Below are 11,642 nucleotides of genomic sequence, written 5' to 3'. Positions count from 1 at the left end.
AAAGAGGAAAAAGAGGAGAGACAAGATCCAATCTTATGAGACTTGGAGAGGTGCTCAGCAGCATTCACCAACAGCAGGACATGCTCAGCTGTGCCTTGTGCTACAGCTTCTAGCTACCTGTTGTGAGGTAGTGCTGTTAAGTCTTCCTTCACCTTTTTTTTCCCCTCGTCCCTTTGAGCACTGCTGATTTCCACTAACTTACTCCCACTGTGAAACTTGTATCCTGAACCTTAAAAATGCCAATATCCATTTTTTTGCCCTCTGAAAGCTGCTTGGCCAGTCAATAAGCAACTGTTTGAATAGGACTGATCAGTGTGGTGATCTTTCTGGCTGGTTCAGGTATTTGGGCTGAACTGGTATTTGTTCACATTATCATAGCATTCTACTTCAGGGTATTCATCATAGTCATGACTGAACTGTTGCTAACTGAAAGTAACCAAAATGTAGTGATGATGATAAAAACTAAAGACTCTAAATGACAGACTGGTGACAAAATGGTCTGTACATGTGGGAGTGTAAAGGAGGTAAGAACTTCACACAAGCTTCTCTTACTGGATTGAAGAGTTTGATCTTTAAGTAGTGAGATGGACTTATGTTGCTGTGGGTTTTTTATCAAATAAACTACTTTCTTAGAAAAGCTGGCCACTTAATACCTCACTATAGCATATGCTAATGGAGAAAGTCCTAAGTTTTCAAAGACTTAATAAAACTGTTCAAAAGGCTTTCTAGCTTAATAGTTCAGTGTCTGGTGTTCTTGCTCTGATCTAAAGTAGAACTATTTGAAATAACATGTATTTTTCCTAAGAGCTCGTTTAACAAATTTGATTCCAGTGCTTATAAAACTAGGTTAGAGAGGGATAGAGATAGAGGAGTGTGTGCATATGTGTGTGTGTGTATGTGTGTGCATGTGCACTGGGGGAGGAAGGCTGGTTCTTGTGCTTTCCTCCCCAGTGGAAACTTAGATTGGGAATTTTTCAGTAGCAAAGGAGAAGGGTCAAAGTGTTCAAGTATTTGTTAGTTTGAATGCAGGAGAACTCTTGAAAGTGTTAGTTATTACTATTTATTTGTGAGCGCTGAGTTCCCATCAAGTGCTTGTAACTCTAGAGTAACTATTGAATACCATATCGTATGATTGATGGGTTCCTTTCTTCTGTGACCTCAGGCAAGGTCAGCCTGTATATCCCATCTCGAGTGGATTCAGGCAGCCCTATCCATCCTCACTCTCAGTCGACCCTTCCATGTCCAGGTAGGTGTAGGAGTTGAATGACTGACTGGGGAGTAACTGCTGGCATTAGAGGGCAAGATGCTCTTGCGCTTGTATCTTGATCTGCCTTTGCTTGCTTTTCAGTCAGCTAAAACTTTATGCATACATTTTTATTTAACTTCTGTGTGTATTTACAGTTTGCCTGGATCCCACACTGGTCTCATTCAGCATTTCCTTGACAGTCTCTGAAGTACTGCAATTAGGAGCACCAGTGAATTGTCAACAGTTAATTGAGCTGTTTCATCTGAAATAAGTCATGAATTCATTTCTAGATGCAACATATAGTGTGCATCCTTAGGTTTTGCTTATGCCTAGTATGCAACCAGGTGGATTGTCTCTCTAGTCTGTGTTCTTTAGTTCGAATTTCAAAGTTGTTGGTAATTAGTCTTGAATCATTTAGGTATCGTTCTGTGTGGAAACTGCTCACAAGTAGGTATTTCATAGTCCAAAGCCACTGATGGCAGGGGTTGCCAGCACAGTGTATTTGTACTGGTGTGTGAATCAGGCACTGTGTCTTTATGTCTAAGTGCAAGCAAGCAATGCTAATTGAGACTTGGCCATGACACACTCCAGACCTCCTATGTTCTGCTTTTGCACTCTAAAGACAGCTTCTGCATCCTGTGCTTGGTGTACACATGGTTGCGACATACTATTCTTGGGGATGTTTTTGTGTGACCTGTAGAAGACATCTTCTTGCACAGGGATTTAAGACAGGCCACTTGCTAAGTGGTGGGTCCTCTTGCCTCTGTTTGTGTGGGCTTCTTTGGATTATCACTGTCCTTTCACTTCGTTACAGGGGAATGATAAGCATGTGCCTTTTGGTGACTGGGAAAAAAACACTTTCTCTGTGATAAAATGACTTGATTTGGTTACAGGGCTTTGCCTTGCCTTTATTTTGATGGCATGAAGGAAAAGGGCAAGGGGGCTAGGGAATGGTGAAATGAGAGGCTGGATACCATTCCTTAACCATCACTCATTCAGCAAAACTTTGGTGCATGAGCTTGCTTTTGATGTTAACAGTACCTTCCACCAGTTTAGAATAAAGCATGCAGGTTCTCTGCTGCATTGAGCATGCAGTGCACAGCACCTGCAGGATCTGTCTCAGCTGTCGTTGAGAATGACCTGGATTACTAGGGTGGGATGATTTAGTTAGTGGTACTTTGGTTTTATTTTCCATTTTCCTTCTTGTACAAATGAAAGGAAGCTTTAATTAGAACAAGAGTCTCTTCCTGCCCCCATCCTTCATCCAAGATGCAGGAGTTTGAAAGTTTACTTTTGTAATTTGATGGAAGAAGAGTGAGTTCAGGTGAAGTGATGTCAAAATCTTTTGCCTTAAGTACCTTGAAAAGTAGAGATTCCTTAAAGAGCCTTCAGGGACTTCTTGAAAAGGCTTTTATTTGTTTCTGCATGGCAGTTTCCTCTTTTGCATTGGCTGGTGGTGGATATTTTAATAATGTTTATATCTTGGTGTGGAAATACATTTTTTTGGTTAAGAAATGTGTATTTTTATTGCTAGTTAGTGCAACAGTACAAATATTAAATGTTTCTTGTTTGCATTGCTAAAACTGTTTACCTGAAAGGCAGTCAAATACTTCTCTACAACCAAAATGTTGACTGGTTTTGTTTGTTTGTTTGTTTTTCCTGAATAAATGGGCTACAATGCACAAATCTTAGCCAAATATTTTTCATGCATTCTTAAAGAGTTGTCTTCATTCCAAGCTCAGTAGTGTTTGCATTCTTGGGGCATCCTGCTACCTATATGTTTGATGCCTGCTTTCAGTAGGGTTACAGACCTTGCTTTGTTTTCTCCTTTAGGTTTTCGCATCACATGATTCCTGGTCCTCCAGGCCCTCACACAACTGGAATCCCTCATCCAGCTATTGTAACACCTCAAGTAAAACAAGAACATCTGCACAACGACAGTGAGCTAATGCATGTGTGAGTCTGCCTTTCTGCACTAGCCTTAATCTATTAATGTTTGAGAACTAACACTATTTGAAGAAGACTCAAGGATGTTAAAACAAAAACAAAATAAAAAGTGCCTTTCATGACCTCTTTGAATTTTAACTCTTCTCCTAGAACTAAAACAGGAACTGTGGGATATTGTTTGGGAAGAGTAATGAGACATGAAGCCATTTTTCATTCCAGTCCAGCACTTTTAAGCTGTTGGCCACAGTCATATTGATTCAGACAGAATCATGGACCTGTCTACCTGTGAATGTTGCTTGAGTGTGAACTCATGACCTTCTGCTGGAAAAGGTCATACCTGCAAAATTTACTAGTAGAAAGCAGCCATTGCTTAGTACTCAAAGGCAAAAGGCCTAAGAAAGAAGCAGATGAGGAGCTGTCCTCTTGCCTGTAGCAGTGGTCTTTTAGGGTACTATGGATAGCCTTTCAAAATGGGAATTGAGACAAATGATGAATCTGGAACACAGTCACAGATCAAATGTTACTTGCTAGAGAATGTCAACCTGTCATCCTCCCTGAGTATTAAACTAAGTCAATTCTGTGAAAAGATATGAAAGTGGATGGGACATGACCACTGAAATTCTCATTCTTACTACTTAAGTGCTACTGTAACCACAAATTGGTAATTTTCCGTTGATCTTTTTAGGCTGAAGGTAAATTAATGCTTTTTTTCCTCTTCCTTTCCCTTTCCCCCACCACGTTTTAGGAAGCCTCAGCACGAACAGAGAAAAGAACAAGAGCCAAAAAGACCTCATATTAAGAAACCTCTGAATGCTTTCATGTTGTACATGAAAGAAATGAGAGCAAACGTTGTAGCAGAGTGTACTCTGAAAGAAAGCGCAGCTATCAACCAGATTCTTGGCAGAAGGGTATGTACAGGAGGGTTTGTGTGTGCTCACATGTGCTGCTAATTTGTGTGTTTCCCTTCAGTTGGGTGTGATGGCTCACTTTCTGCTTGAGGTGATAACTAATGTGCAACTATCAAATTAGCTGTAGAAGATAAAACATGCAACTAAAAATAAAAGCAGTATCTTGATTTTCTTTTTCAACACTAGCAACATCATCAAATTGGTGCCTGTTCCACTAAAGTTATGGTGTCAACAGCTCAGGCATGAATATCCTCATGCACACACGGAAGGAGCTTTCAAATTACCTTCTGGGTCCTCCCATAGGCTGATGTCCCTCAGAGCAGGAGAGGATCATTCAAAGATAAACACTGAGTGCCACTGGAGATGGAACTTGAGTGAATATAATGTAAAGTTATGTAGGTTGGGAGGGACCTGTGGAGGTCATATCTGATCTAAGCAGGTCCAGTTACATCAGGTTGCTCAGGGACCTATCCAGTCAAGCTTTGAATGACTCTGAAGTCATCAGCCAAGTACTGATGATCCTTAGTGCATATCCCAGAACTTTGCTGAGAGCTGTTTGTTTCTGTGGCATTGTAATCATGTTTTGTACTTTCCATGCTCAAAAAAAATCCTGTGCAGGCCAATTCGCAATGACAAACTTCATGTTCATTGTCAGTGTTATTCTTCCAAGGGAAAGTAGCAGAGGTAAATGCTTGTTTTGCAACTGGCTCCTGGAAATGAGAAAAGGAGTGATGTGTATCGATCTGAGTTTGAGTAGGGATTATTTAAATCCCCAGTGAATGGCTCTTCTTGATCAGTGACCAAGGCAGTACTGAGGGGCACTGCAGCTATCTGAAAACCCTGTGCTTTTAAGTGGGAAGTCAGTACATGACCTTAACTGCTCCTTTTATATTAGAATCTGAAGACTTCCTCCTCTAAAGCAGAAATCTATTGGTCCTTGTCCCACTTCCTGCAGCCTTCTGCCTTCACTCTCTTGTTACCTCCCCTGAAAGGACATCTTGGTGCTTGCCTTTTCCATGCTTTCATGCAAGTCTCTAGGATTATGTTTTCATTCTCACTCCTTCAGTTATTATCTTAGTTGCTTAGTATGTCAGCCTTGTTTTCTTGGTCTGAACAAGGGCAGTGGCTTATTTATCTCCATCTTGGTAATGAATCAAGCCTCAGAGCTCCATCGTCTGCTTTTTTTTCAGCTTGGGTTCCTGTTTTCAAGTTACTGTTCTCCATGCAAGGACCTCAAATTTCACTTTTACTATGGTACAAGCGATCCATGAGTTATCCAATATAATTGTTTGGGGATGAATTATTGTCAAGTGTTTTGCATTCAGTCATCCTGGTCACTATTTACTCTTGGTGCTTCAGAACAGGAACCACCTTTGTTCTCAAGAGCAGACACTTTGCATGCTGCTGGGCTCTCAGATGCCATGGCATAGTGTTCATTAGTTTCCAGTTTTGGAATGTTCTTGTAGAATTTGAGAGTTGCAAACAGGCTAAACTGCCGAGCTCTCAGTAACACATCAGACTTGCCAAGTCAAGGTGGGCAAATGCTTTAGTTCACATCCTCTGACATGTAACAAAACAACATATTATGTCATACAAATGTGATCTGATCTGAAATCCTAGTTCTATAAATTATTCTTGCATGAGTGTCTTAATGATTTCATGTCTGTCTGGTTTTGGGTTTTTAAAAAAAATAACTTGTCTCCTCACTACCCCATGCATATTGTCAGTCAAACAAGAAGACACATCTAATGCTGCAGCAGTGGAACCTGGTGCTAAATAAAAGGCCTTTACTCTCTTTGGTTCAGTTCTATGATAGGTGTTTCAACAAGAACTAAATTATTAGATAGCAATGTTGCTGGTGTCTTCAAATGTGCAGATTGTGAGTGGTCTTTTTTTGGTGGTTTGGTTGGGTTTTTTATTAGTACATAAACCCAGGATATTTATCCCTACTTGTCTACAAAGGTCAACTTGTAATCTGTGATTTATCTTACTCTCTTTGGTTCAGTTCTATGATAGGTGTTTCAACAAGAACTAAATTATTAGATAGCAATGTTGCTGGTGTCTTCAAATGTGCAGATTGTGAGTGGTCTTTTTTTGGTGGTTTGGTTGGGTTTTTTATTAGTACATAAACCCAGGATATTTATCCCTACTTGTCTACAAAGGTCAACTTGTAATCTGTGATTTATCTTAGCAAGTTTTCAGTATCTGAACCTACAGGGCAGGGGAGCTGGAGAGGGGCTCTTTATTAGAAACTGCAATGATAGGACAAGGGGTAATGGGTTCAAATTGAAGGAGGGAAAGTTTAGGTCAGATATTAGAAAAAAGTTTTTTACTATGAGGGTTGCCCAGGGAGGTAGTGGATTCCCCAACCTTGACAGTGTTCAAAGCCATGTTGGATGAGGCCTTGAGCATCCTGGCCTAGTGGGAGGTGTCCCTGTAAGGTCCATTTCAACCCCTAAAATTCTGTGATTCTGTGATCTTAAAATTTTTTGCAGTTGCCATTTTCTTTTCTTCCATTACAGTAAGAAGAAATCAGAAAACTTGTACCTTGAAGCTCAATACTTTGGAGGTTGATCTTGGAACAGGAGCCTGCTGGTGCTCAGACAGCCCTGTGTTCTGGCATTTTCTACCTGCTGCTTAAAACCAAGACAGCAGACCCTTCTAGGGAGGGGAGATTTCTGCCCTTTAAAAGCAGCACAATCCCCTTCTGTTTTGTCAGGAGCTAACTGGAGAGTTTTGTTGCAGTTTTTTGTTGGGGTTTGTTTTTGTTTGTATGTTGGTTTTTTAAAGTAGTTTTGGGAGAGCATGATTCTGTGAGCTCATTATTTGGTGAGCCCTGTTTCCATAAATGATTTTTGTCTTGCTCAAGGCACTTGGCAGTTTCAGAGCTGACAAATGCCTGAAAGTTGGTTAATAAACACAGGTGCTTGTTATTGCTAATGAATTTCATTTTTGCACCGGGGAAGGACTGAATCAGAGTCACTCAAACACATACTCATGTCATCTGTTGCGTAGGTAAGAGTTAATTCCTGGTCTAATGCTGTGTTTATTTTGTTTGCAGTGGCATGCTCTCTCCCGTGAAGAACAAGCGAAATATTATGAATTAGCTCGTAAAGAAAGGCAGCTACACATGCAGCTTTATCCAGGCTGGTCTGCAAGAGACAACTATGTAAGTCACTCACTTAAAGGCTCTTTTTAAAATTAACTTCCTTTTCATTTTCTTCTTTTTCTCTATAACTTGTAGAATATTCTGGATGAAAGGATGGCGAACGTACATATAATATAGACAAAAATATTTGTTTACACATCAAGCATCCAGGAAACTTGAGATTTTGTTGGGTTTGAGATGCTTCTTGTGAAGTTCACAGCTTTTGAGGGGAAAAAATTAACATGGAAAGTTTTTTGCCTAAGACAGTAGCCAGTACTTTCTACTGTACAGCTGTGAATTTTCCATAATTTTCTGTTTGATCACTTGTTATCCAGAAATCTTATTTAGACCTGAGAAGAAAAGGGGTGTCTCAAGAGAACTGAAAGCCTAGAGGTCTTAATGCAGACTGAACTTTAGCTGAAAGTAATTCAGGATGGTCCATCTGTGAAATAAAGTCTGCAAAGTTTGCATAACTAAACTTCATGATAGATCCTGCTGTAATACCATGTGGTGAAGTTAAGAAGTTCTCTTACAGTTACTCTTGTTTTATAATTGAATATCAAACAAGTGTTAATAGCATGTCACACAGCTTGCTCTGCACAGTTATACTATTGTGCCTGCAATGATCTGTCAGTTTAGTCATATATTAAGAAACTTACAAGGTGCAATCCTGAGAGACTGATGCTAACCCAAGATCTGGTCTCCTTTCTGTCCCTCCATCAGCTGTGGAATTATTTACTGTGACAGGAAGTGTACATGCTATATCTGGCTCAGTTTTTGATCTGTATTAGGTGGACAGTAGTTTTTCTCTGCTTCAGTGATGTCTTTGGACATTAAAGATTGAGGTACCTAAATACAGTGTTAACAAAACTGTAGAAACTGGCAAAGAATGCATTGGCACAGAAACTATGTCATTATCTCTGAACCAAATGCCTTGGTCTTGCTGACATCCATTCTCAGTTTTGTAAGCAGACACAACTGTAAGCCCCAGCAGCTTGTTTCTGGTTATACAGTGATCTTTTCTAGCCAACAAACTGTCACGACCTTACTCAGGTAGAGTTTATTTCCAGTAACCAGACCCTGTTAACAGAGCTTCTTTAATACAGCTGGGAACAAATAGGGTCTATAGTGAGAGACTCCCTGGAAACGAGGGGATTTCAGTTGTCTTAAATTTACTTGCTGAAAAATCAAACCACTTTGGAGCCTTGTTGGCTCGTGCTGATGGGACATCAGCCTTCAAGATCGTCCTGTGATGCTTGGCTGTGTTGACTTTGAGCACCTGGTGTGTTTGCCACAGCCTTCTGCCATACAGCACAAGCAGTGGACCTGCAGTTTCTTAAATGCCTTGATAGACATTGGACTGTGTCAGGTGGCATGTATGAGTTTTCTCTTCGATGTGCTTCCAACCTACATCCTGCATGGAAGTACCTCTCTGACATACTCCAGTCCTGTATGTTACAATGAAGAATTCTGCTAGCTTCCTCTTGCAGCCCTCCTCACTGCCCCTCCAGGAGTGCACATGTTTTGCAGTGGTGATGAGAGGGTGGTCTTATTAGATCACAGTTTGTCACTTAACCTGTTCAGATAGACATAATCTTTTTTTCCTTTTTTTTTTCCTTTTTTTGAACTTAGTCAAAAAGTGAAATTGTATTAATTTATCACAAGTATTACTGCAGTATTTTGAGAGCTGGAAGTGACTTAGGGGTGACTCTTGTGTTTCATGTGGCTGAATTTCACAAAACAGTACAAGGAAACATATGTACTATTTGGTTTTGATTCTTCTATTTCGGTTTGCCTGGTTATTCAGGATTTTAGAAATTTCAAGAAAATGTTAAACATTGTTACTCAACTGCTGAAATTGTCTTCTCCTTATGTTTTTATTACTGATACCCAAATTAGTCATGCAAAGTTGTGTGACAGACATGAGAAGCACAGTGTTTTCACAATGTGATGGTGTCTGTGTGTGTGCTAGAGTTGTCAGAAACTATCTCAGTTGGGAATGCTGACAACTAGTTTTCAGCCCAGCCTTCTGTTCCTTCACTTCTGCTATCTCATAGATGGATCCCAGATCAGCTTTGGGTATGTTTTAGTGTGTGAAATCAGCCTGCCATAGAGAATAAAACAAATTTTCCTCCCATGATCTTTGTGTGTTAACATCTGCACTAAGGCACTTTACTCTGTAAAGAAGTATTGCCTTGGTGCCTAAGTGATAAAGCATATTGCTGTGAGGTCCCCAGAGCCCTTGAAACATGCTTTCCAACAAGTGCTTTCCAGTCTTGGTCCTGACTTTGGGACCTCACAAGGCATTGCCCAGCCCTGTTGCCAGCCTTGGGATAAATAAGGACAGGACCTTAAGAGTCAGGCAGGCCCAGACTGTCAGAGCAGACTGGAGACTGCTTAACTTCACCTGCCATAGCTTTACTGTAGCCTGTACTCGGAGCCCTCACTTGCTGTCCATCAGTGAGCACTGCAGTGGTTTGAGGTGGTCTCTCACATCACCTGCTGTCTGTCCTGTCACTTTGCAGAGTTAGCCAAGGGAAAGGTGTGTCCCACCACCTCAGCCCTTCCAGTCTGTGGATGCTGTGCATGGTGGTATGCTCTGTGCTGGGACATGAATTGGCAGCTGCCAGTCATGCTGAGTGGGTGGCCAGAGGATGGACAGCAGGCTGCAGCCCTACTCACAGCAACTGCACTAAGGTTTGCCACAGCTCATCTATTACAGCCTGTCTGTAGGCTTCTTTAAAATATAGATGGATGTGACTTGTTTTCTTAAAACACTCCAAAAAAAGCTTTGGCTGACAATACAGGACAATAAAGGCAAGTCATATGGAGGAATATCAAAGTGGTAGTTAGGGTGATGCAAGACAATTGAGGTTTAAAATTGTGGGTCTAAACTAACCTTTTTTTCCCTGAAAGACTGTGTGAAGCAGGAGCCTTGGCCTTTTCCACAGATGGGGTGTGTGAGAAGTCTGTGTGTGGGTTGGTGTGATGACCCTGAGCCGGCACGCTGGTGCCAGTGTGGTCCCCAAGACAGAGTGTTGCCAGGCTTCCCTTTGTGTCCTGCACCTCAGTCACATTAAGGCTGCCCAGCTGTACAGCAGTGTGCTCTGTGGTGACTGCACAGCATGCTCTCCAGGCACAGCCATACCAGACTTGGTTATCAGAACAGTTTTAGTTGGCTGCTTTGCACCCTGAGGACAAGTCGTGGTAGCCCTAGGTACTTTCAACACCCTCTCTGCTGTTACCATGTATGACACTGTGAGTATCTGAATGTGTGAAGAGTTCTTGTAAGAGCCATAAATTATAATATCAACATATGTGTCATCAGATTATTAAGCGTGAGAAGTCTTTTAGATGCTTGAGGCTGCCAGCATTAGTTGAAAAACTGCCAGAAATTGTAATTCCATGTGGAAATACAAATATGTATTGCCGATGTGCATATTTATCTATATATGCTGAGAGCAAACTTTGTTACCATTTTAACCAGCTGGAAGTAGGGCAGAAAAGGTTTTAGCTATCCTGAAAACAATTGGTTTTTTTCCTAACAGATTTCTCAGTGTCCAGATGACTTTTGTTTCTCTGCTGTGAGGTAAGCGACAAAAAAAAAGTTCTGTGCATGCAATGGTATGGTAAAATTTCCTATTTTTCAGGGGAAGAAAAAGAAGAGGAAGAGAGAAAAGTTGCAGGAATCAGCATCAGGTAGGCCATGACCAACTCTAACTTGCCATTCACCTCAGGTATATTTTATAAACCAGGGCTTGCACTATTTAATTTTTATATGCCTTTCTCTAACACCTGCTTCTGATGGATGTTTTAAGATAGTTCACTTTGAATGCAATCTTGTGAAAATGCACACAATACATGCCTCCTTTCCCTTATACCTTTCCCAGTAGCAGTCCTGATGGCATCAACACCCTTGGCTGAACTTACGCATTGCTGCAATAACTGTCCTGCTTTACCTTTGCTTTTCTCCTCAATCAATGTTGTATCATACGTAGACATAACTAGGTGTCAAATGTTGTGTGGGATTATTGGACACTGGAAACTTTACACTGAACTTCTAGAAGCCACTGTTCTTTTTAGCACTGTATTTTACATTTCTGTGTACACTAACAGCTGCCCTGTAGGTTGGCTAAAAGCATCAGTGAGGTCTCCTCTTTGCCTGTAAAATATATATAAAGAAACCCCCCATTTTCCCCAACAAAAATGGCTGGTATAAGAACCATAAAAAAACCAAACAACAAAACCAAAAGCACACCAAAAAAATTCCCTGTAACACTGTAGCAAACAAACTTATTTGGAATGTGCAAAAACTCTGTAACAGAAATTTGTTAAAGGAAAACAATCTTCTACAGGTACAGGCCCCAGAATGACAGCTGCCTACATCTGAAGC

General features: G+C 40.8%; 1 protein-coding gene across 1 annotated transcript in view; it reads left to right on the top strand.

Moving 5' to 3' along the window:
* The window catches only part of LEF1 (lymphoid enhancer-binding factor 1), a gene marked incomplete at its 5' end in the record, with an annotated part of 69,241 nt that overhangs the window by 44,461 nt on the left and 13,138 nt on the right, over positions 1-11,642 (top strand). Inside the window, 4 exons of the mRNA XM_009081092.1 lie at positions 3,080-3,202; positions 3,939-4,101; positions 7,163-7,270; positions 10,900-10,948. Of these exons, the coding sequence (XP_009079340.1) occupies positions 3,080-3,202; positions 3,939-4,101; positions 7,163-7,270; positions 10,900-10,948 (443 nt within the window). The remainder of the gene's footprint in view (positions 1-3,079; positions 3,203-3,938; positions 4,102-7,162; positions 7,271-10,899; positions 10,949-11,642) is intronic.

The sequence above is a fragment of the Acanthisitta chloris genome, unplaced genomic scaffold (assembly GCF_000695815.1).
Source record: "Acanthisitta chloris isolate BGI_N310 unplaced genomic scaffold, ASM69581v1 scaffold6878, whole genome shotgun sequence".
Lineage (NCBI taxonomy): Eukaryota > Metazoa > Chordata > Aves > Passeriformes > Acanthisittidae > Acanthisitta > Acanthisitta chloris.
This window is presented reverse-complemented; position numbering and strand designations above follow the sequence as displayed.